General features: G+C 43.9%; 1 protein-coding gene across 1 annotated transcript; it reads right to left on the bottom strand.

Moving 5' to 3' along the window:
* Positions 1–11477: 11477 nt before the first annotated feature.
* On the bottom strand, positions 11478–14110 carry LOC134437330 (alpha-2 adrenergic receptor-like). The gene is made up of 3 exons (XM_063186823.1): positions 13027–14110; positions 12387–12584; positions 11478–12029 (listed from the first exon to the last, which is right to left on the bottom strand). The coding sequence occupies exons 1-3, from the start codon at positions 14011–14013 to the stop codon at positions 11478–11480; spliced, it is 1737 nt and encodes a 578-aa protein (XP_063042893.1). The 5' UTR covers positions 14014–14110.
* Between the last annotated feature and the right edge of the window lie 11596 nt (positions 14111–25706).

Genomic DNA, 25706 nt, shown 5'->3' with positions numbered 1-25706 from the left:
AGTTAGAGAGAGAAAAGGACAAAGGAAGAAGAGACTGACCCAAAGGTGGCTAGCATAGGCTCCCTGGAGAGAGAGAGAGAGAGAGAGAGAGAGAGAGAGAGAGAGAGAGAGAGAGAGAGAGAGAGAGAGAGAGAGAGAGAGAGAGACAGAGACAGAGACAGAGACAGAGACAGAGAAGTGAAGACAGTTGTGAAGAGAGTAGTGAAAAGAGGTAGTGAAGACAGGGGTAGCCTATGAGTGAAATTGAGAAGTCCTTTGTTGTTACTCTCGCCAAATTGATATGACTCAGCTGAAATGCTTCCCCGTTCTCTTCATTGCAGGGTGGTCTGCTCTGCAGCAGTATAACAACACGAAGGGAAAAAGAAATAAACAATGGTCCTGTCACTCAAAAGCATAGCATTTCACGCACCACCAGTGCACCAAAATGTTCTTTGTCTTTATTTTTTTTATTTATTTCTAGTCACACATCAGGAAAAAAAAACACTTCCCACTGCTACTCCCTGTCTGCACTCAGAGCAGGTAACAGCACTGACAACCAAAACCTGTTGATATGATTCATTGAGACAGAAGATTTTTTTGTTTTGCCCACCAGATTGAAAGTGGAGTCTCTCATAAACAGACCTGTCACTCAAAAGTACAGCACACTGTGGTTTATCATGGACCGTCTATGAACCAAAACAAATGTTTCTTTGCATTTGGTTGTCCTTGTCAATCACATCAGAAAAACTGTCCATTCAAGAAGCCTTATAGAAGCCTTATAGAAGCCTTGGTGTCATGTTAGATATTATGTTTTACAATTAAAATACAATTTCTTGTTTCATGGTCGAGTTGACATTTACATGGAATTGCCCAGTGGTCATGTTTAGTTTCATTCTATCCAGATTGCACAGTGTTCATTCAACACTTGAAGTGAAAGTGAAGTGAAAGCCCATTGGGAAACTCCAACTCCCATTGTCATTGTGACACAGCACTCCACAGCACACAAGTGAACACTGCACACTGCACACAATGAAATTGCATTTTTATGCCTCACCCGTGCAAGGGGGCAGCCCTCAGTGGCACCCCATGGGGAGCAGTGCGGTGGGACGGTACCATGCTCAGGGTACCTCAGTCATGGAGGAGGATGGGGGAGAGCATTGGTTGATTACTCCCCCCACCAACCTGGCGGGTCGGGAGTTGAACCGGCAACCTCTGGGATGCAAGTCTGACGCCCTAACCGCTCACCCATGACTGCCCACTTAGTTGAATTGAACAGTTACTCTCTAAGAGTAAACTGAACTGCACAAAATCTATGGTATACAGGTAATTCTATATAATGACAATAAAGGTCTAGAGGTCTTCACGCCCAAGTCAATATTTCTGATGTCATATTTCTCATTTTTTTTTAGTTTGAGTTGAAAACTCTGTGTCCTCAGTCAGCCTTGAATAACTCTTTTCTTTTGGTCAGGGTGCTGGCAGGTATTTACAATTTTATTACACTTCTCAATAAAGGTAAGGTACGGTAAGTTGGCGTCATTTATACCCGAAGGCACAGTAGATTTGGTTGCAGGTAAAAAGCTGCACAAACAAGAAGTGCTGTTGAAAATCAATTGATTGACCTGAAAGTGGTCGATCATAAAATGAAATAGAAAATAGGCTAGTACTGCCAGAACAGCACTTTTTTTCTTACCTTAAAATGAAAAGCGTTTGAGGGCTTCATCAACTGTTCTTGTTTGAGGAAACACACAGGCAGATTTGGTTGCAGGTAAAAGCTTAAACAACTGCTGTTGAAAATCAATTGAATGACCTGAAAGTGATGGATAAATCCACTTTGAAAATAGTACTGCCACTTGCATGCTGCACTGTGAAGAGTGAAGATGTAAGAACAGCCTCACCTTAAAATGATGTTGAAAATCATTTGAGGGCTTCATCAACTGTTCTTGTTTGAGGAAACTAACCCCAGTGGTGTAGTCTACATAGAACGCAGGTATACAGAGTACCCACTTCAAAATTTCAGGGATTTCAGTATACCCACTTAAAATTGATTGATCCATTATTTAGAATAGCGCAAATATATACAGTATACCCACTCCAAAAAATGCTCAAATATGCAGTATACCCACTAAAAAAGTAGACTACACCACTGACTAACCCGGATATGACAATTCCACTCTGAGCAACTTTGTAGGAACCAGGGTACCTCTCCGTTAGCCTGGCTATCGTCACTTCAGTGCTCTGTGAGCATTTGGTCTGGCCTACTGAAATGTGAACCATACTTCTCTGAGGGAGAAGCAAAAGGCCATGTCTGGCTCGCATTCATGAAATGTAGTCATACAGTTTTTTTTCCTCTCTTCTCTCTTTCTCTTATCTTTAGCACACTGAATGACAATTATGTAGCCTATGATAATGTGCTATATAAGTAATTTTGATTGATTGATTGATTGATCGATTGATTTATTGATTGAATGACTGATTGATTAATTGCCTTTAACACACCACATCAAGCCATTGGAAATGCTCAAAATGGATTGGATCCCTATCTTGATAGGAATTGACATATTCTACTGTAGATAGCATGAGTGATCAGACTAAATGAGAAGCAGGATATTGTGCAGTGTCACAGTTAGTATGGGTAGGCCCAGGGCAGTGGTGTATACTGTATATTTGATCATTTTTTGAGGTGGGTATACTGTATATATTTGTGCTATTCTAAATAATGGATCAATACATTTTAGGTGGGTATACTGAAATCCCTGAAATGTTGAGGTGGGTATACTTCATATACCTGCGTTCTACAGTACGTAGACTACACCACTGGCCCAGAGTGTTTGAACAAGAGGCGATAACACTACAATACTGTGCATAGGCCTATACAGTACAATATGTGAAAGTGTAATTCATGACAAAATAGGAAGCTTGGTGTGTGTGTGTGTGTGTGTGTGGGGGGGTATTGGATTAGAGACACTGTAATGGAGGGAGGGGGTACACACAGAGATCACATTTCAACCATACAACCCTGTAAATGGACCACACGTTCAAGGAAAACATTACAGAAATATCAGCCTTGAAGACAGCACATCGATCCCTAAACGGGAAATACAAATGGTACACAGATAGACCGACAGACAGATAGAAGGATAGTTAGATAGAAAGAAAGAAAGAAAGAAAGAAAGAAAGAAAGAAAGAAAGAAAGAAAGAAAGAAAGAAAGAAAGAAAGAAAGAAAGCAAGAATGAAAGAAAAATGTCAAACAATTACTGCCATTTAGAATGGCTCTTCTGCTACAGATAACAATGGAGAGGCTTGTTTGAAATGGTCTTAAAACAAACCCTTCTGGGTGCTGTTTTTGGGTGTAACCTCATATTTACCTCACCATACTCACCTCAACTGTATGGTATGCTACATTATGATTTCAATTTGCTACAAAAGAAAGAAAGAAAGAAAGAAAGAAAGAAAGAAAGAAAGAAAGAAAGAAAGAAAGAAAAAGACATTGCTATGGCATTAGTGGGAGCCTGAAGTAACAGATTAAGACTGTTTCATTACAAGTTTGGTGACAGTTCAGTTACAACATTGGATCTGGGCAAAGGGGCTAAAAGATGACTTCTGCCAATTTTAATATGCTGTTGTATTGCTCACGCTACCCTGCATTGTGATGCTGCATTTTTTCGAGTCAGCCCTTTCTGAGATCTGAGTAATAGGGGCAGATTTTGTTTGCAATTCAAACATTTCTTAACAGCCTACTGCGGGTATCAGGTATCACTGTTTTTTAGTTGTCTGCTGATGTTGCATAACCTTTTGGTTACAAGGTTTTTCTTAAAATGTAAACATACACCTGCACCCATTACGATCTTGGAAAAGGCTGAAAAAATATATATTCGCAGGTACTGACAAGTCCAGGGTAGTGTGAGCATTACAACTGCATGTTGAAATTGGCAGTTACCCTTTAAGCCAGTAAGCCAATGAGAAAAACCCCAAATCTTCTCACATCACTCCCACCCTCCCTCAATCCCTCCCTCAACTGAGCCAGAACAAAAACACACTCATCACCATTATAACACTTTAAATATTTTTATTGTTCCATTGTCAGTATCCACAGTGAAAAATAAATTCTTTTCTCTCATGATCTCAACCCCAACCCCATCCAAACCACCCTCCCCATTAACACATCCCCCACCCCACCCGTCAGCACCCACACCCCCTTGCCATTGACAGCAACATCAATGACAATTTGAATCACGACCAACCAGTGAAAATCAGGCCAAACATCAGTTCATCAATACACCATCCTCTATCTTCAGTCCTCATCAATACCCCCGCCTCCACCCTCTTGGATGCACAAATTCTGGTCCCACCAAAATCAGCAACATCAGCATAAGCCCCACGCGTACCCATGCAAACGCACACGCACGCCCGCTTGCGCGCACGCACGCACGCAGGCACGCAGGCACGCGCGCACACACACACACACACACACACACACACACACACACACACACACACACACACACACACACACACACACACACACACACACACACACATTTATGCATACACATAAAAATGTCAATGTTAGTTCAACACTATTCTGACCATACAGTTTATGGTCCCATTCGATTTCAATGTTATATTCAACTCTTTGGACGTTGACTGAGTGTCCATATAGTGCTGTACAAAAGTATTGCCACATTTTCTGTGAGATTTGAGATTTTTAATTAAAATTGTGGGTAAGTTACCCCTTACGAAAATCAACCATAGTAAACCATGGTTTTCATTGTTTTTTTTAGCATTGTTCGGCACATTTTTTTTTGTTTTGTTTCATGGTTATCCACCAAAAAATACGGATAAGCCATAGTAATACTGGTTGGTTCAGAGTACTTAGAGTATTGAACCATAATCGTTTTTTTGTAAAGGACAGCTTGATGAACACATTCCAATGCAAAAGGAGGGTCTAAGCTTTTAAATGCATCTCATCTCATGTTATTGTGTGCTTCGGATGCTGAGATACAGTGGTGCTCATATGTTTACATACCCCAGCAGAATATACGCTTTATTAGCGATTTCTCACAATATATGAAGGATTACACAAAACCTTTTTTTTCACTCATTGCTAGTGACTGGCTTAAAATATTTATTAGCAGTATTCTGTGTTTACTCTTTCAAAAGCATGATCACAACCCAAACTACCCAAATGACCCTGTTCAAAAGTTTACATACCCTAGTTTCTGATGCTGAATATGGCCCTGTTTAACATCAAGGACCGCTCTAAATTGTTTGTGGTAGTTGTGGATAAGACTCTTAATGTTCTCAGATGACAAAACAGCACATTCTTCCTGGCAGAATGGTTGTTTCCTATAATACCTTTGGGTGTCTTGCTGGAACCTCTCATTTGAGGTTTCCCCTGAGTAGCTCAATGATGTTGAGATCAGGAGAGTGAGGCGGTCGCACAAAAACTTCATTTTATTCTTTCTGAAGCTAATGACGGGTTGATTTGGCTTTCTGTGCTGAAATATTGTCATGTTGGCATGTCCAAACAATGGACCATGTGCAGGTTCAAGGCTGATGAGTGTCAAGTTTCCTCCAGTATTTTTCACAGGGCAATGTATTCATCATTCTGTGAGTATGGACCAAAAGTGTAGTGCATTTGTAACTCAAATGTCCCCATGACATCAGTGGTCCATAACCATGTTTCACAGAAGGGATGGTGTAACTTTCATCATAGGCTCCGTTGACTGTTCTCCAAATGGTACTGTTAATAGTGGCTGAAAAAAGTTCCATATTGATCTCATTTTTCCAAATTACTATGCTATTTGGTGTATCATATGCAAAATAACATGTTTGCATTTTTGTAGTAATGGCTTTCTCCTGGCAACCCCCCAACAGTCCATCTTTCCTCAAGTGCCTCTTTCCTGTACAGTTTAAAACATTTTTTCATGTTGTCCTATATTTCACCTGTTATTTCACCTGTTAAGTTATTTTTCGGTTGTCCTATGCCACCTGAACATTTTCCCTTGCAATGATCATTGCAATGCAATGATTATCTTGCCCATTGGCTTGATTCCAACCAAACCCCTCATATTGCATTTCTGAATTGAAATTCCAACAGTGCCAACATGACAATATTTCGAAACAGAAAGCCAAATCAACCCGTCATTAGCTTCAGAAAGAATAAAATGAAGTTTTTTGAGCGACCATCTCACTCTCCTGATCTCAACATCATTGTTCTCAGCATCTCAGGGGAAACCTCAAATGTGAGGTTCCAGCAAGACACTCAAAGATATTATAGGAAACAACCATTCTGCCAGGAAGAATGTGCTGTTTTATCATCTGAGAACATTAAGAGCCTTATCCACAACTACCACAAACAATTTAGAGCGGTCCTTGATGTTAAACAGGGCCATATTCAGCATCAGAAACTAGGGTATGTAAACTTTTGAACAGGGTCATTTGGGTAGTTTGGGTTGTGATCATGCTTTTGAAAGAGTGAACACAGAATATTGCTAACAAATATCTTAAGCCAGTCACTAGCAATGAGTGAAAAAAAAGGTTTTGTGTAATCCGTCATATTTTGTGAGAAATCGCAGAGAAAGCGTATATTCTGCTGGGGTATGTAAACATATGAGCACCACTGTATTTGGATTTTTATATGCAGATGGCACCTTTTCCCACCTTTTTGCGGGTGCCTTAGGCTAAAATGGGTTAAATAAAAATGTTCCTTAAACAATGGTCCTGTGTTTACTTGAGAGTTACCTCTATCTATCATTTCAGTTTCTGTTATCTGAAATGCAACAAAGATACAATAAAAGGTGAGAAATCAGTTAAGGGGCAAATACTTTTTCACAGCACTGTATAGCTCTTAAACCGTGTTGTTCTCACACACACATCCATACACATAACATACACACTCTCTAGGTCACACACACACACACACACACACACACACACACACACACACACACACACACACACACACACACACACACACACACACACACACACACACACACACACACACACACACACACACACACACACACACACACGCACACACACACACACACACAGACACACACACAGACACACACACACACACTGACACTTTGCTGGTGTCCAATGGGTGATTCAGGGTGATACAGAGAGCAGCAGGGAGTTAAAACGAAAGTGCTTGACATCTGTGTAAGGTAAGACCACTAAGCAGGTTGTGTGTGTGTGTGTGTGTGTGTGTGTGTGTGTGTGTGTGTGTGTGTGTGTGTGTGTGTGTGTGTGTGTGTGTGTGTGTGTGTGTGTGTGTGTGTGTGTGTGTGTGTGTGTGTGTGTGTGTGTGTGTGTGCGTGTAATTCTGATAGAGAGAGAGAGAGAGAGAGAGAGAGAGAGAGAGAGAGAGAGAGAGAGAGAGAGAGAGAGAGAGAGAGAGAGAGAGAGAGAGAGAGAGAGAAATAAAAAAGCAAACAGATCCCGATTAGCCGGGGGCTGAAGTCCATATCCTGCTGTTAAGAGTAGGCCTATGTATTTGTGGCTCTCCTCTCCATCTGTCTTGGTCCAGTAAGAACATGAGACTGCAGTCTGAAGGGCTTGTTTTCGATTTGTCTGTCTGGCCAGTGGCTGTAGTAAGTGAACACATTCTGGGTTTGAGTCGTGTATTTTGGACCAAACGTCACCTTACTGTACAACATCCCCTATTCGTCCATGTTGAATGCTGAATTGCAGAGATATTGCCATAAATAAATCAATTAGAGATTGATTCCCATTCACCTAGGTCATGTTATCGAAATAATTAGGTTGTAAGGAACAAGCTTCTCTTTGGAGCTTAAAGGAACAGTCCACCCTTTTTTGATTTTTACATATTTGCAGTATTTCCAAGCATTATCCATGAATGTGCATATCATTTTCGTCTCAGTTTTTTCAGTACTTAGATTTATTGGATCAGAATTATTAGCATAGCTTAGCATAATCACTGGAAGTGAATGGACGCATTAGCATTAAGCGACAAATAATCACAGGACAGGATTAAATAGCTGTTTTGTACTCTGGTGAATTTTACATTAATTTTAAAGTACTTTATTAGTACATTTGATGATGTTTTGTTTGCCCCCATAGACTTGTATTGTTACGCTTAAGGCTATACTGTAGGCAATGGAAACACATAGACGAAAATTATATGCACAGTCATGAATAATGCTGGGAAATGCTGCAAATATGTGAAAATCAAAAAATGGTGGACTGTTCCTTCAAATGTTTATAAATTGACCTTTTTGTTTAATGGACTTTGTTCTATAAAAAAAGTATACAGTAGTTGCTCACAGGTGAACTCTTTGGATATGTCATGAATTCATTAAATCAAGACACTAATTTAAGTCCAGAATGCATTGCATGAATGCATTAAGACATGGGCCCTCTTACACAGGTATAAAAATGCCTTTGACCTATGGTAGTGTATTTATGACTGTGTAATGCCATAGTAGTGTATTACTATGATAGTAAAGTGTTTTCATTGGCTATTGCAGCGTTCCACTGGTGGAATGATGCACATAATGATGCGATACCAGCCACTAGCCAGCCAGCTGGATGATTCCAGTTGGATGATTCCATATATGTTCCAATATGCGACCTTGCGTCTTCCACTTGTGCTTGTGGCCTCGTACCAGGAAGTGATGACATCACTGACAACAACATTATATTTCAATATCTCGCAAAAGCTGAATTGCAAAGTCATTTTCTCATTTGCAAACTGGATGGTTAATGAAGAATAGTCCCCCAAAAATTGTTGTGGCTAGGCTGACAGTTGGGAAACTTAATTCTTCTCTCCACGGAGGCGGGGCATCAGCAAAATGTGAGGCCACAAGCACAAGTGGAGGACGCAAGGTCGCATATTGGAATGCACACACTGCTGTTCCTTGCCTTCCATTGCTTGCTCCAGATGATGGGGTTAGCCTGTAGGGCTGTGCTTGGTTTCATGTATTTACAGTGCTCGCTGATGGATGAACCAACACATCCCAGCATGCAACTCACCATTCCCTAATCTCACTATTTCCCTCACAAATGTGATTGTCAATATATTCCCTCGGTCATCTGTCCAATTTAATGGCTACGTTGTCGTTTTTCCACTCGCAGCAGCAGCAGCAGCAGCAATAGACTGATTGATTGCTCCATTGATTAATTGATTGATTGATTGGCTAACTGGTTTGATTGATGGGCTGCAGGGTTTTCATTTAGTAAAACGACTTCTACAGGAATGGATACATGAGGAAGTGTGGAGAGCACAAAACGTGTGTCATCCAGCTCTGTTCAAGGACTCCTTTCTATTTTTTCAGACCTTAATTCAAACTGTAATTACCATTGACCGTTTGTTTCCTAAAAGGTGATTCGATTAAGGCCATGTCCGATTGTTCAAAGTATACACTTCCAGGAAAGAATGTTTTTTTCCCCTTATGTAGCCCACCTCGTTCCAGGTGACTGATTGAAAGACAAACTCACTGGTTCATTTCCTTAAAAGGACCTCTAAAGAAGTGCACCTCTTGTGTGCCCCCATGTGTTAACTAAAAAGATGTATTTTTTTCAAAGACGTAGAGAGAATCATCCAACAAATGGGATCAAAGAGTGCACGCCTTATGTCTTCCTCCATTTTATAGAAAGATTTTTTTTTCCAGAATATAGAGAATCATCTGGAGGGGAAAAATCTGGTTAAAGGTGCTGAAGCTTCAGAGTCTACATCTCCACGAAAGGAAACATTGTTCGATACACCACACAGGGGAGGAAAAAACAGGTCAGTTGTCTAGGGCCCAGAGAAAGTGGGGCCCATAACTGGGAACCCCATTACATTGTTTGTATTGAGAGGGGAGGGGGTTCAGATGTTTTTGTCCTGGGCCTGTTCAAAGCTGTCAGCAGCCCTGCACACAGGCAAGTTATTCTCACTGGCTGGTGACTGCTGGTTACAGGCTGCTGGTTACAGACTGTGTTTACAGTACATTGTGCCTGACGTTCCTTCCCTATTTCTCTTTTAGATTAATCCAAGTTTAGAACTCAATACTTTCGGCCCTTTACCCCATACCTAGATGAACTTACTTTCCAGATTTGCAGGGAATTTTCTGAGGGGCCTGGCGAAAGTCTCGGTTGAAGATGGTGAAGGAGACATTGTTCTGACAAGAAATGATAAATGTCCCCAACATTGATCATTGCTCCCAAACATTTAATGGCACAGCATTTGGGAACAGCGCACAGCATTTCTTTTTTATTTTTAGTATTAGTCCGTTTGGTCAAGCGCCGGCCCTATATAAATGTGCACGCATTCTCTGTCTTCAAGGACACATTGTTCAACATAGCACACCGCCAACCAGGCATACTGACTGACTGGTAGTTGGTGATCATTTCCCTTGAAATTAAAACTGTTGTCTACCAGGACCAAGAGAAGATCTCGTTGAAGGTTTGCATTGAAATCATGGTTGAAACTTCTATAGCTTCTGTATTCAGGAGAGCAAACATTATTCAACATAGCAAACCTCAACTCAGGTGTTCTGACTGACTGGTAGTGCCTTTTCGTTCTCATAAAGGTGTGTGTGTGTGTGTGTGTGTGTGTGTGTGTGTGTGTGTGTGTGTGTGTGTGTGTGTGTGTGTGTGTGTGTGTGTGTGTGTGTGTGTGTGTGTGTGTGTGTGTGTGCTGTATCACCTGGTTGAATTGGACAGGTAAAACCAGGTCTTTTGGAATACATTGTAAAATGTTGAATCCAGGTTGCCCACTGATTACTCTGTCTGCAGCCAAACAAACATGTGTGTCTATGACTCACATGACGTAAAAAGAAGTTGTGTGGACCACAGTATTGACCATATTAGGTGCCAGGTTGCCATCTGTCATTGCATTATTTCCCTTTCAAATCACTCAACATTTGACATTGTTTCCCCCTTTCCCTTTCCCTTTCTTCTGAAAGATGCGTCTGAAGTCCTGGGCTATATTAGGGGTAGCCAATGTATATGTTACAGCACATGGACGAAAAGTATGTATGCGCCATATCAGAATTGTACTGTCCAGGTTGCTGCCAGGTTACTGCCGTTGTTCACGATCGCGTTTGTTTATCCCTTTCCAGGTGTTGCCAAGGATCTTCTGGAAGCTGCGACGGAAGTCCTGGTTGAAGGCGGTATAGCCCCAGGGACATTGGTCCACAGCATCAGCCATATTAGGGGTGGCCGATGTACAGTATATGGTTCAGCACATGGACTTTTTAGCGACTTTTACAGTATGCGTCATGTCCAGAGCTGGGCTGGGGGAATAATAGTGCCTGAGCACTTTTGGATTAAAGAGACCCCTCATAATTAGCTGCGTAGAACTGACTCACCGGTGGGCCCCGCACCCTCGTGAGCCCCTATTTTCAGGAATTTTTTAAAAAAAAAACCTTTGCATGGCCCGCCAGGAAATGCCCACTATGCCAGATGTTCAGTCCAGCCCTGGCCATATCAGAATTGTACAGTCCATGTTGCTGCCGACGTCCACGATGGCACTTGTTTATCCCTTTCAAAACGACTTCTTCCAGGTCTTGCAGAGTATCTTCTGGAAGGCGCGGCGGAAGTCCTTGTTGAAGATGGTGTAGATGACGGGGTTTAGGGAGCTGTTGCAGTAGCCGATCCAGAAGAAGAACTTGAAGAGTGGCTCCGGTATGTGGCACGCGGCGCGGCACACCGCCTGTAAGCTGTAGGTGAAGAAGAACGGGAACCAGCACACCACAAAGACGCCCATGACCACTGCCAGCACGAAGGTGAAGCGCTTCTCGCGCGCCTGCGAGGCCTTCTTGCGGGATGCCGCGGTGGGGAGAGCAATGCCACCGCTGCGGTGACGGTGACCGGTGCCCTTGGTGCCGCGCCGCCGCCTGGAGGCGAACAGGTCAATGGACTTGCAGCTGGCACGCGACGCAAGGCTGGCGTGTTTGGACAGGACGCTGCTGCCCTTGCGTCCGGTGTCTGTCCCACCGCCATTTTCCTTACCGCCACCTCCAGCACCAACTCCGCTGCTGCTGTCGACGATTCTGGGTATCGGCCGGACTGTTGCCACTGGCCTCCGGTGCTGCTGCTGTTGATGATGGTGCTGATGGTGATGATGATGATGATGATGATGGTGATGTTGAAGCTGCTGTGCAGCTGTGGCCCGTGACGCCACGGCCGTCGTGGTGGGAGGCACCTGCTGCTGTGCGCATGGTGATTGGCATGGTGGTGGTGGTGCTTCTGTTGAGAGTGGTGGTGCCTCTGTTGATAGTGGTGTTGTGTTTGCTGGTGGTGGTGATTCTGGTGGTAATGGTGGTGGTGGTGGTGGTAGTGGTGCTTCTGTTGCTTGTGATTCTGGTGGTAGACTTGTGTCTGCTGGTGGTGGTGCTTCTGCTTGTGATTCTGGTGGTAATGGTGGTGGTGGTGGGGATGATGGTGATGATGCCCTCTCCTGCCCTCTCTGCCCCCCACTTCTGCTATGCGATGAGCTGCTCTCCTCAGCATCCACGTCCTCTGTGGTGGTGGTGGTGGTGACAGTGATGGCAGTCAGAGGGCCTCGTGCCGGGGTGGGGGGTGCTGAGGGTGGGCACTGACAGTGGCCATTCTCTCTTTGCTGCGGCGGCTGCTGCTGCTGCTGCTGCTGCTGTAGGATACAAGGGGGTTTAGTTGTCACAACCCAAAGGAAAAAGATGGAAAAAAATGTAGCCATACAAATCTTATATACAATGCGTGTGTGCGTGTGCACTTCTGTAAGATTCACAGAAAAAAATGCAGTGTTCATTTTTACAGATAACTCTGGGAGTAAATACAACACTGTTAACACTGCAAATTTGATTGTGCACAAGGATGTTCAGCTGTCAGATACCATGCATAGAAAAACTGTGAGAGAATAAAAGAATACGGTGTGTGTGTGTGTGTGAGAGAGAGAGAGAGAGGGGGGGGGGGTTATTGTAGAGGTAGAGAGTATGCCATGCAGTGATGCCGGTCATGCAGGCATTCTACATAAGTGCATGTGCCTGTATGAGTTTGTGCAGGGCATGCAATAGTGGTGGTGCCTAAAGTATACAGTGATGGACTTGACCTACCTGGTGCGACTGCTGTTCGTCGCTGCCAACCTGTGTTGTCAACGTGCCCATGCCAGTCCCAGTCCCTGTCACCGACCCCACAGGTGCCATCACCATCACCTTGCTGAAGCCACCGTTCTCCGTCTGGGTCTGTGTGACACCATCAGATCCCCTCACTACCACTCCTGCCGCTGCTCCGGCACCTGCCCCCTCTGCCCCCATCGCACTCCGCCGCTTCCCCGATGCTCCACGCGTCCGCGTCTTGGCCACCTGGTAGATACGCACGTACACGGCCACCATAATGAGACACGGCGCGAAGAAGGAGCCGATGCTGGAAGATAGCATGTACCAGGTGTCATCGTTCAGCTCGCACTGCGGCCTGTCCTGCTGCTGCTGCCGCTGCTGATCTTGCGCAACCACCGGACGCTCAATGCCCTCGATGGTGACGAGCGGCGGGGAAGAGATGACGGCGGAGAGCAGCCACACCACCACGATGATGCCCTTGACGCGCCGCGGCGTGCGCTTCAGGTTGTACTCCACGGCTTGCGTGACGGACCAGTAGCGGTCCAGGCTGATGGCGCACAGGTGCACGATGGACGAGGTGCAGAAGAGCACGTCCAGCGCCAGGTAGATGCCGCACCAAACTTTCCCGAAGTACCAGTAGCCCATCAGCTCGTTGGCCAGCGAGAAGGGCATGACCAGCGTGGCCACGAGAATGTCCGCGGTCGCCAGGGAGACCAGGAAAAGGTTCTGCGGTGCTTTTAGAGCTCTACTCGTGAGCACCGCGATCACCACCAGCACATTCCCCACGATGGTAAAGAGAATCAGGAAGCTGACCAGCGCCGCCAGTCCGGCTGTCGTGGCCAAGGAATACTGAGAATCCGTTGGGGAGGCGTTGAGGAAGAGGAACGGATAAGCGTCAATTCCGCTGGAGTTGAGGGATCCCATGTCGCCCCCCACCCTGTTTACATGTATCTCCGTTTTCCCCCGAAATGGTTCATGGTGCATGGGGGAAAGAGAAGAAAGTTTAAACTCCCCGTTTGGTAAATCCTCCGTGAAAATCTCGTTCAGAGCTCCATGCAAATGAATGTTTTTGGAAGTAAACCATCATGCCATCTCCAAAGGAATACACTTCGTGCAATAAACGCAAACCAAAAAGGTGGAACAAAATATTAGTTATCATGTTCCGATCAGCATCTTAAGCATTTTAAGTTGATGTCTCTATTCCACTGTTGCGCTCCATGCAGAGTCATTCACCACACTCCTCTCTCTGATGCGCTCTTCACTGTGCAGGCAGGAGCGCTCCGACTATCCATGTGCTGTCCACGCTCCAAGCGAAGCCGGTCCCCGCCCCTACGCAGCGCCTGTCAGACAGCCTCGCAGTGAAAGGGAGAAGGATAGAGAGAAGCGCCGTCTCCCAGTACAACACCTCACGCCAGTCACCTCTCCAAGTGAGTGTTCGTGTTCGTCCCACGGAACATATAATGTATCGGTCACTTCTCGGTTTCATCTGGTATTGCAATGCAATTATTATGACAAAGGGGATGCTTGAAATCTATGATCTGGTCATGATGAACATGCGCTTTGACAGTGTTATTAAAAATGCACGTTTTGATAGAGGGTTCTGTCATGAAGGTGATTTTATAGCGCACCCATATATGGAGGGGGGCTGACGTCTACTCTGTGATTACGCAGTGAAAACATTTGTCTCCGGAGATCAACACCTTCGTGAAGCTAAGTTTGTCTGATGCGTTTAGGCATATTTCATCGCTGCTTCTTTGATTCACGGCACCAGGGTGTCTGTTTCCGTTAATAACCTGCCGACATGAATAAGGGCAATGGAACTCTGGCTAGGCATCCAGGAACGACTCATCATTTAATTTGATCATACTTCTAGTTTAAAATCAAAGTATTAGGCCTATATCTGCTCTCCTCTAGACTATCTAACCTCTTAGAGTGGGTAAGAAAGGGAATTCATCTTAGACAGATTATTAATTCTTACTGTCACAGAGTAAAACAAGTGATGTGTTAATTCAACATTTACAGCGTTTATTTAAAATCTCCAGTGTTGAATTGACCCTGCATTTTTTATGGTCTACCTACCAAAACCTAGCTGTTATCTCAAAACCACCCATGTCGGCTAAGGATTTTATCAAGCCTTTTCTCACTTTTTTTGAAAAAAGAAAACTATTAAATCTCCTTTCCACTTGACAACCCCACCCATTAAAATGCAGTAGAAAAATGATTTTATTCATTCAACACCTGGGTTTCCACTCATGAAAGGACTAAAATCATGATTGCAAATTTGTTTTACTAAAATCATGGCTAAAAGATATGGCTGAGCAAAGTGGCTCAAGGTATGACAGGAGAAGAAGAGGCTGATTGGCAGAGAGGATGTTGAATATTGATTTGGGCTTTCCCTCTGCTGTCTTGACTGTGCCAACAAGGCGTTCCCTCAAAATCAATTACACACCGTTATTAAGTAAAGAAAAGAGTAGATAGGCTACATATATTATGCATTACAATAATAAAATAGATGGGAAATGTGGTGACAGGAAGGGGGGCTAAAGATGTGACCCATCTGTTTAAGAGAGGATGTAGAATATTGATTTGGCTTTCTTCAGGGGCATGGGCTTGCACTTTCAGTACACTTTCATCTCTCTCTCTCTCTCTCTCTCTCTCTCTCTCTCTCTCTCTCTCTCTCTCTCTCTCTCTCTCTCTCTCTCTCTCTCGCTGTGTGTGTGTGTGTGTGTGTGTGTGTGTGTGTGTGTGTGTGTGTGTGTGTGGGTGGGTGTGGGTGGGTGTGTGTGATATAATGAGCCTCATGTATGCTGACAAAGTGACAACACATTTCAGTGTACAGAGACAGAGAAAACATTTCTTTCTCTGTGGACTGTGGATGTAAGTTGCCTCCCACATTGGAAAAAGCCCCCATACGAGAGTAGAGTACAGTAAATTCATAGTTCAGCGCGTCATGGCACACTTGTAAGTCCTCACTAAGACGGAAATCAGTGACAAAAGGTGACTGCGGGACCAAAAGGGCAGTCTTCACAGCCATTACCATGTTTTCCTCGGCCATTTTGTTGTTAGTGATCAAGCTAGTGCAACAACAGGTTGGGTTTAAGGATTGTTTTGGTCAGGGCAGAGATTAGCATTTAGTAGTTTGGTATTCAATGGATGGTCCTCAGAAGAAAGATAGTATAGATACTGTGTGGATACTGAAGATAGTGCTTATGTGTGTGTGTGTGTGTAGGGGGGGGGTGTTGGGGTCTTATGGGCTCTTCAGTATTAACACAGTCTGCATTCTTACAGTGTATAAATTGCACAAATTGCACAAATTTAAATTGCAAATTGTGTGTTTGGAAATATGCATATAATGCCTGTGTGTGTGTGTGTGTGTGCGTGCGTGCGTGCGTGCGTGCGTGCGTGCGTGCGTGCGTGCGTGCGTGCGTGCGTGCGTGCGTGCGTGCGTGCGTGCGTGCGTGCGTGCGTGTGTGTGTGTGTGTGTGTGTGTGTGTGCGCGCACATGGGTGTTTTTCTGAATGAATCACCATTGTAAGCAACCCCTTGGATTCAAGAGAGAGTCTCGACTGATGCTCAAGGTGTCTTTATTTTTTCTTGAAGCAGAATCGCATGGTCACCAAAGCACCGTGAAAACTGTGTTGGGGTATACAAAACAATACAAAAACAACGAATCACCATAGAGTCTTCACAGTACATTGTTCACATTTGTTCATTAATAGTTCTCTAAAAACATCAGTAATTTACTACATTACAAACATACATCAAAGGCAAGCCATTTAGGTAGTCAAATACACAGTAGAAAGTTACATAGACAAATATTTCAAAATGAAAACCAAATAAACAAACATACCTCACTGCGCTCACCAAGGATGCTTAATGATATTTTCTTTTGTTTAAAACAGGCGTCAAAAGTCCTTTTTGTATGTGCAAATGAAGCAAGTTAAGCTGGAGCTTGGAGATCAAACTTTTGTGCTCAGTCTCAAACAAAGCCAAGCAGCTCCCTGATTGCCTACACCTGTTGGGTTACCTTTACAGGTCTCCCTCTTGTGGAGCTATGGTGTCAGGCAAGGGACAAGACTCAACAAGGCAAAGGAAAAATTCAACTACCCACAGTCCATTCATGATTCACACATACAATGTCACTCAACCTCACACACACCAACCGTTTTTAAAGCACATAGAAATATATATATATATATTTTAATTAAATGTTATGTTTTTAGAAAAATATACGTAAACAAAACCACATTTAAACTAAGACAAACAAACACATACAAGGACTAGTGCGGTCCTTTACACTCCCACCAATCATGTCATGTTGCCACAACCATACATGATTCCCAGGTTCTAAGGACCATTCACCACCCCCCAAAGTGTGCAAATAAGCATAAAATATGTTCATGTAATTAGTTATGCATGTTTCAGTTATGTGTGTATTTGTGTGTGTGCAGTCTTATAACTATTCACTCTCAAGAAGCAGAACGAGCTTTTGTATTGGTCTTTCTATGATCGAGGGTTTTGATGGAGAATTAGTTTTGAGTGTTTTTGGGGTTCCCACTCGCACTTTGACTCTTCGCACCAAGCCATCACTATCCACAGTTGTTTCCACGACTCGTCCCAATTGCCACTGGTTCCTTGGAAGGATTTCTTCTTTGATAATGACCACGTCATCCACTTGGAGATTGCGTCGGGGGACATGCCACTTTTGCCGCATGGAGATGTTTGACAGATATTCTCCTTTCCATCGGCTCCAGAACTGCTCAATCAGATACTGAATCCGGCGCCATCTTTTGGTGCCATATACATCCTCTTTCACAAACTTCCCAGGAGGTGGGAGAGCCAACTTTGATTTCATTAGAATGAGATGGTTGGGAGTTAATGGCTCAAGAGAGTTGGGGTCATTTATCATGTCGGTGCTCAGAGGGCGGCTGTTGACAATCGCCATGGCCTCATAAAATAATGTTCTCAGAGAGGCATCATCAAGCCTACCTGCACCTTGGGCCAATGTGTAATTCAGGACATTGCGTATGGTGCGTATTTGACGCTCCCAAACGCCACCAGCATGGCTTGCTGAGGGGGCATTGAATACAAACTCACACTGCTTCTCAGCCAGGAAGTTTTCCAAGGCCTGGTTGTCACACTGTTTAAGTGCTTCTTTTAGTTCATTCTTGGCACCTACAAAATTTCTGCCCTGGTCACAGTGGAGTTGGCGCACGGCACCTCTTAGACTGATGAAGCACCTGAGTGCATTGATAAATGAATCGGTGGACAGGTCTTCCAACATCTCAATGTGCACAGCTCGGGAGTAAAGACAGGTGAGTATCAAGCCGTACCTCTTGTGCTCCTTGCGATTTCTCTTAATGATGAATGGGCCAAAGCAATCCATGCCACAGTTTGTGAATGGAGCAGATTCTTCAACACGCTCTTTAGGCAGCTCAGCCATCCGCTGTTCTTCAACTGAGCGCCTCAGCTTCCTGCACTGGACACACTTGTAAATGAATTTAGAGACCAGTGTGCTGCAGCCAAGGATCCAGAATCCATTTGCTCTGAGCTCCATTTGAGTTTGACTTCTGCCCTGATGGCATATTTGAGAGTGATAGTGTGATAGAATGAGTTGTGTTATGTGACCCTTATTAGGCAAGATGATGGGGTGACGGAATTCTTCACTGAGAGATGCATGTTTCAGTCTTCCTCCAACACGAAGTATGCCCTCACTCAAGATTGGATCAAGACGGAAGAGAGGACTGGAATTTGGAAGACTATGTCCCATTTCAAGTGTTTTGATTTCTTTGCTGAATGACTGCTTTTGGACAAGACTTATCACGATTTTGGCTGCATTTTCACGTTCTTGGACAGTCACAATGTCCGTGAGACACTTTTGCCTAGAGGCTAGCCTTTTAATTCTTGCCATTACTTTGAGGAGTGTTGTCCAGGATGAAAATCTAGACAAGCGGTCGAGCATGTCTGTGCACTTGCTTGTGGTCGATGTAAACACTTGGACTGCTTTCACCTCAGGGTCTCCAACCAAGAGGTTGTTTGGTGCATAGGGTTCAAGTTGCAACTCTTCCTTCCACAAGAACTCAGGGCCAGATAGCCAGTTGGATGGTTGAATTTGAGATGACCTAAGCCCCCTAGAGGCATGATCGGCCGGATTTTCTGCAGTGTCAACATAATGCCATTGGCTTGGGTCAGTATTCTCTCTTATGAACTGGACACGATTTGCTACAAACACATGAAACCTGCGTGCCTCATTGTTGATGTATGCTAGAGTGACTTTAGAATCTGTCCAGAAGAATTCATTTTCAATGTTCATGTTCAGTTCTGTTTTCAGGAGGACACTCAATCGAGCTGCAAGCACAGCAGCTGAAAGTTCCAGACGAGGGATACTGGTGACCTTTGAAGGAGCAACCCTAGCTTTAGCCATGACAAGGGTGCAGTGGACTTTGTTGTGGTCATTTTTGTATCGAAGGTAAGAGCATGCTCCATATCCTACGCTGCTAGCATCTGCAAAATGGTGCAATTCCACACTCTCAATGTTGCCAAATTGTGGTGGATGGTAACATCTGGAGATTGAGAGTTCTTTCAGCCCTTCTAGGCCAGTTTTCCATTCCTCCCACCGTGGACGCAAGTCATCAGGAAGTGGATCATCCCATTGGACATTTCTGCGACACAGCTCCTGGAGAATGCACTTCCCACTCAGAACAAAGGGGGCGACAAACCCCAGTGGGTCATACAAGGAGGCTACTACTGACAGAATGCCACGGCGGGTGTCAGGCTTGTCTTTCACATTGACATTGAAACTGAAGTGGTCGCTTTCAACTGACCATTGAAGGCCGAGAGCATGTTCCACTGTGGTGGAGCCTTGATTAAGGTCCAGGCATTGAACACTTGATGCTCTCTCGGATGGACTCACACAGCTGAGAACTTCTCTCTCATTTGAGTTGAATTTGTGGAGCCTTAAGCCCCCTTTTCTGCACAACTGTTGGGCTTCAAGAATTAATTCAGAGGCTTCTTTGATTGAGGGGACACTCAAAAGCCCATCGTCAACATAAAAACTGTTTGCAACAAAGGCAGCTGCAGAGGGATAGTCAGACTCATGCTGTTGAGCCAAGTACTTCAAGCCAAAGTTGGCACAGCCTGGGGAAGATGCGGCTCCAAAAAGGTGAACAGCCATTTGGTATTCTTTGGGCTCCTGTTCAAGGTCTCCATGCTCCCACCATAGAAACCTCAAATAACTGCGGTTCTCAGGAGTGACAAAGAATTGGTGGAACATTTTTTCAATATCGCAGATGATAGCTACTGCTTCCTTTCTGAAACGGCAGAGAACTCCCACCAGGGGGTTAATGAGATCAGGGCCAGTCAGTAAGGTGTCATTGAGAGAGATGCCCTGAAACTTTGCGGAGCAATCAAAGACCACCCTCAACTTGCCAGGTTTCTTTGGATGGTATATGCCATGATGCGGAATGAACCAACAGACCTCGTCAACTGCTGTGTCTGGAACTGGCTCTGCATCACCATTGCTGATCACATCCTCCATAAAAGCTTTGTAATGATCATGAAACTGCTGATTGGCTTTTAACTTTCTTTTCAAATGCTGCAGGCGAATTGTGGCCAGTTTTTTATTGTTTGGCAGTAGGGGAGGACTTTGGTCCTTGAATGGAAGCGGCATCTCTAAATGACCATCTGGTCTCTGTCGGATAGTTTCACTAAGGAGCTGAATAAAGTGCACATCATCCTGGGAGACAAGTTTACACTCTGAATTTCTCTCATTGAAATCTGACTCTAGAATTCTTAGGATTTCTGCAGCGGTTGGCACAGCAATCTCTTTCACTGCCACTCTATGCACGAATCTTTGGCTCCCTTGCCTGTCCAGATGTGGATTTGCTGCACCTATAATGCTCCATCCAAGTTCAGTTTTTTGTGCAAATGGCTCATTTTCATGTCCAATGATGACCTCTAGAGGCGCTAGAGCTGAAGGACAGTCGTAGCCTATTAGAAGGCCCACATCGCAGTCTTGAAGTGATGGCACCTTGTGTGCCAGATGTTTGAGATGAGACCACTGCAAAGCTGTAGATGAAGTTGGTACACAGGATTTGTCAACTGGAATGAAGTCACGTGTATATGCTTTCTGTAACAGAATATGATTGCCATTGTGGAAGCTTCTAACTTGCAGGCCAACTACACTTTGACTGGGGACAACTGTATCTACAGCAGTCATTGTACTGAGCTTCAACTGCAGTTGTTGAGTAGCTACCCTCAGCTTTCTGGCAAGGTCTTCCAGGACAAAGGTTGAATCACTCTGTGTATCAAGAAGAGCATATGTGAGAATCTCTTTTTCAGGTTCATTTACAGAGGACAGGTAAACAGGAACGATACTAGAAGTGGCAGATGCCTCTCTAATGACAGTATGGGAGTTGACTTTATGAATCTCCTGAGTTGCTTGTCCTTCTGTAGATGTGGAAGCGTTTGATGTGACTTCTCCTGGTTTCCTCCCCCTCTCATCATCATGCAAACAGGTCGGATGGCGGCGGCCACACGCTCCACAGATATGCTTTGTTCTACAGTCTTTTGTGACATGGCCTTTACGTAAACATCCAAAACAAAGATGGTTCTGATGTATGAATGACTTTTTGTCTCCCATAGGCTTGGCAGCAAAGACTGGACACTTGGCTATGCCATGCGATTCTTCCTTGCAGACGAGGCAAGGCAACCTGGGCCTAGGAAATGACAAACTTTCTGAGACCTTGAATGCGTGATCTTTGGATTGGGCACTTGTGCTCAGAGCCTTTGCTCTTCTAGATGGCTTTTCGTCTGGGGTTCTAGAATTTAGAAAGAGGGGAGAGGCTATGGGGTTGCAGGCTATGCGGGCCTCTTTCTGCACGAACTCAGTAAATTGATTGAAATTTGGATATTCTCCTGATGCATCAAGCCTTTCTACAGCAATTCGGCTCCATTTCCGTACAATCCAGTCTGGCAGTTTTTTCAAGAGCTTATGATTTTCCTCACAGTCATTCAAGATGGTCAGTCCTTTAACATGAGGCATTGCTTCTGCACAGCTTTTCAAGAAATCTGCAAACTCTCTAAGTGCAAAAGAATCATTTGAATTAATATTAGGCCATTTCATAAGCTTGTCTCTGAATGCTTTTTGTACAACAAATGGGTTTCCATAGCGATCCTCTAGAACTGCCCAGGCACCCTCATATGCATCTTCAGAGCTCCGGTAGAAGAACCCTTCCACTGCTTTGAGTGCCTCTCCTGTGAGGTAGCTTTTCAAGTACAGCATCTTTTCACTGGCAGGGATAGGCTTTCTGCCAATTAAAGTTAGGAAAGACATTTTAAAGTCAACAAACTTCAGAGGATCACCAGAGAAGATAGCTGGTTCAGGAACAGGAAGGCGATTTAGGCTTAATGAACTTGCAATTGCTTCAGCCAATCCGGCTGTTTCACTATGAGATGCTGTTTGTGATTTCACTGCAGTGGCTCCTGCACTCAAGGGTCGATTTGTTTTCATAATTGTGGTGGTTTTAACTGGCACTATTTCAGATCGCACCTTTACTTCATTTTCCACTCCACCTTCAAATTTCTCATATGTTCGAGCCCGAGCTGCAGCCACCTTTACATCCATATCTGCTTGCATCATTTTCAGCCTTGATTTCTCCTCCTCTAGTTTCAACTTCACTTCAGTTCTCTTTTGCCTCATTTCTGCCATCATCTGTGACTCATGAAGTTCCCATTCACTTTCCAACTTTGTCAGTTTGCTCTGTTGAGCTTCTATCTCTTGCATAGACTTTGCTTGCTCTTGTTTGGCTGCAAGATCTGCTTCTGCCTCTGCTTGCTTACTTGAAGCCTTAGAGTTGGCATTGGACACATTATCTAACCCTTCAGGTCCGTCTGAGATGACAGTTTCAGTGTTTGTTCCACCAAAAATGGATTTGTGTTCATCTCTGTTTAAAGTCATTCTCACTCTTTGCTTTTCAATCTCTGTTTCAAATTTGTCACAGGTGACGTCCTCTTCCAATCGTTTACTCACTATGTCACATATTTCTGTTGTCAGTACATTACAAGCATCCATTTTCCGCACAACATCTGGAGTGTTAGTTGAATTGCGCTGAAGTGGCTCATAATTTTGATTTACATGATCATATCCACTTTGAATGTGCTGATATATTTGATCAAGATCCTCCTTTGAACAGAATTTCTTTAGACTTTTTCTACATTCTTTTGCTATCCCCTTCCAGGAGTCATAGGACTTTAAGAATGCTTTTACATGCTTTTTCGCTTGTTCTTCACGCATCTGTTGGCCTTTCTCAGTGAGTTGCCTTTCACGACTGCCAGAGACTACTTCTTGTGCGTCAACTGATTTTTCTTCTCTCGCTGGAGGCTCTTCAGAAATCTGTCCCTCAACAGTGGATTTAGCATTTTCTTCTGTCACTGACATTTTTAACTTTGGATTATGTGATTGCAATTATCTTAAAAGTGAGAAACTGAAATGGAGGTATATCTTAATGAGTGTTGTGTTGTACCTCACATTAAACTTTAAAGGAGGAAGAAAGAGAAAATGTGCCCATCACAAATTAGGCTACTCTTTAAACTGCATTCAAAATGGGCCTGAGCTTGCTTGTATTAACCTCAGAATGTAAACACAGGCTTTCTAAACCATGTAATTTCAAGCATTAAGAATTTGCATTTGAAATAAAACCATTAAACATTCACATTAAGATTTTCAAGCATTCCGATAACCAAGTATACTCAAACATTTAACTTAAAACTTCATTCGCAAACCAAGATCACTGTACCCATTTCTTGATGAGTTGAAGGACTGCGTTGAGAAAGTTCAGTTCATCTGGAATTTCCTCTTCATAAGAGTTCTCTCACCGCATCTGGAGTCTCTGTTTAAGATGGTAACGCACCGCAAGCTGTGTCTTCTGGAACGAGACCGCCACGATCGACCCAGCAGGAATGACCCAGCAGGAACGACCCAGGAATGACCCAGCAGACGACCCAGAAACGACCCAGCAGGAACGACCCAGCTGAGTACCCAGGAACGACCCAGTAGGAACGACCCAGCAGGAACCCAGGCAGGAACGACCCAGCAGGAACGACCCAGCAGGAACCCAGGCAGGAACGACCCAGCAGGAACCCAGGCAGGAACGACCCAGCAGGAACCCAGGCAGGAACGACCCAGATGTAGCGTTGAGTTTTCACTGTAAGCAACCCCTTGGATTCAAGAGAGAGTCTCGACTGATGCTCAAGGTGTCTTTATTTTTTCTTGAAGCAGAATCGCATGGTCACCAAAGCACCGTGAAAACTGTGTTTTGGGATATATAAAACAGTACAAAAACAACGAATCACCATAGAGTCTTCACAGTACATTATTCACATTTGTTCATTAATAGTTCTCTAAAAACATCAGTAATTTACTACATTACAAACATACATCAAAGGCAAGCCATTTAGGTAGTCAAATACACAGTAGAAAGTTACATAGACAAATATTTCAAAATGAAAACCAAATAAACAAACATACCTCACTGCGCTCACCAAGGATGCTTAATGATATTTTCTTTTGTTTAAAACAGGCGTCAAAAGTCCTTTTTGTATGTGCAAATGAAGCAAGTTAAGCTGGAGCTTGGAGATCAAACTTTTGTGCTCAGTCTCAAACAAAGCCAAGCAGCTCCCTGATTGCCTACACCTGTTGGGTTACCTTTACAGGTCTCCCTCTTGTGGAGCTATGGTGTCAGGCAAGGGACAAGACTCAACAAGGCAAAGGAAAAATTCAACTACCCACAGTCCATTCATGATTCACACATACAATGTCACTCAACCTCACACACACCAACCGTTTTTAAAGCACATAGAAAAATATATATATTTTTTTAATTAAATTTTATGTTTTTAGAAAAATATACGTAAACAAAACCACATTTAAACTAAGACAAACAAACACATACAAGGACTAGTGCGGTCCTTTACAACCATAATTGCCATGTACTGGTTTACACATGTGGAAAAGCAGGGCAGATTTTGCATAGGGACTGCATGCATGCATAATCAAAAAGGGGAAGAAATGGACTTTGTGATAAGGTCTCAAACATGCACCTGTTTTATATTTATTCATCTCTCTCTCTCTCTCTCTCTCTCTCTCTCTCTCTCTCTCTCTCTCTCTCTCTCTCTCTCTCTCTCTCTCATAATTGTTCCCCTTCTTTCCCTCTTTTTCTTGTGTGCACGCTGACATGCATGTTTGTGTGTGCGTGTGTGCATCGTGCGTGCGTGCGTGTGTGTGTGCGTACAAGCGTGCGCGCGCGTGTGTGTTTGTATCCATTTAACGTTAGGCCCGGTAGCCATTTACACAGTAATTCTGTTTTATCTACAAGAGAAAGCTGTTGGTGCAGTATCACATGAAAAATTCACCATGCTCTTTGAAGCCAGCCATTGTCCAGATGCTTTTATATGGATTTGAAGTGTAGAATTTGGTTTGGCTATTAGGAATATACTAACTATAGAGTTCATGTGTGTGTGTGTGTGTGTGTGTGTGTGTGTGTGTGTGTGTGTGTGTGTGTGTGTGTGTGTGTGTGTGTGTGTGTGTGTGTGTGTGTGTGTGTGTGTGTGTGTGTGTGTGTGTGTGTGTGTGTGTGTGTGTGTCTGTGTGTGTCTGTCTGTGTCTGTGTCTGTGTGTG

Source organism: Engraulis encrasicolus, chromosome 21, assembly GCF_034702125.1.
Source record: "Engraulis encrasicolus isolate BLACKSEA-1 chromosome 21, IST_EnEncr_1.0, whole genome shotgun sequence".
NCBI classification, from domain to species: domain Eukaryota; kingdom Metazoa; phylum Chordata; class Actinopteri; order Clupeiformes; family Engraulidae; genus Engraulis; species Engraulis encrasicolus.
This window is presented reverse-complemented; position numbering and strand designations above follow the sequence as displayed.

Bases quoted from the DNA above. Each gene is read 5' to 3' on its own strand.
- LOC134437330 (XM_063186823.1), bottom strand. From the start codon at position 14,013: ATGCACCATGAACCATTTCGGGGGAAAACGGAGATACATGTAAACAGG. The intron at 12,585-13,026 runs GTAGGTCAAGTC...TGTATCCTACAG, and splicing joins ACGAACAGCAGTCGCACCAG to CAGCAGCAGCAGCAGCAGCA. The intron at 12,030-12,386 runs GCATCATCACCA...CATCATCAACAG, and splicing joins GGCAGAGAGGGCAGGAGAGG to CAGCAGCACCGGAGGCCAGT.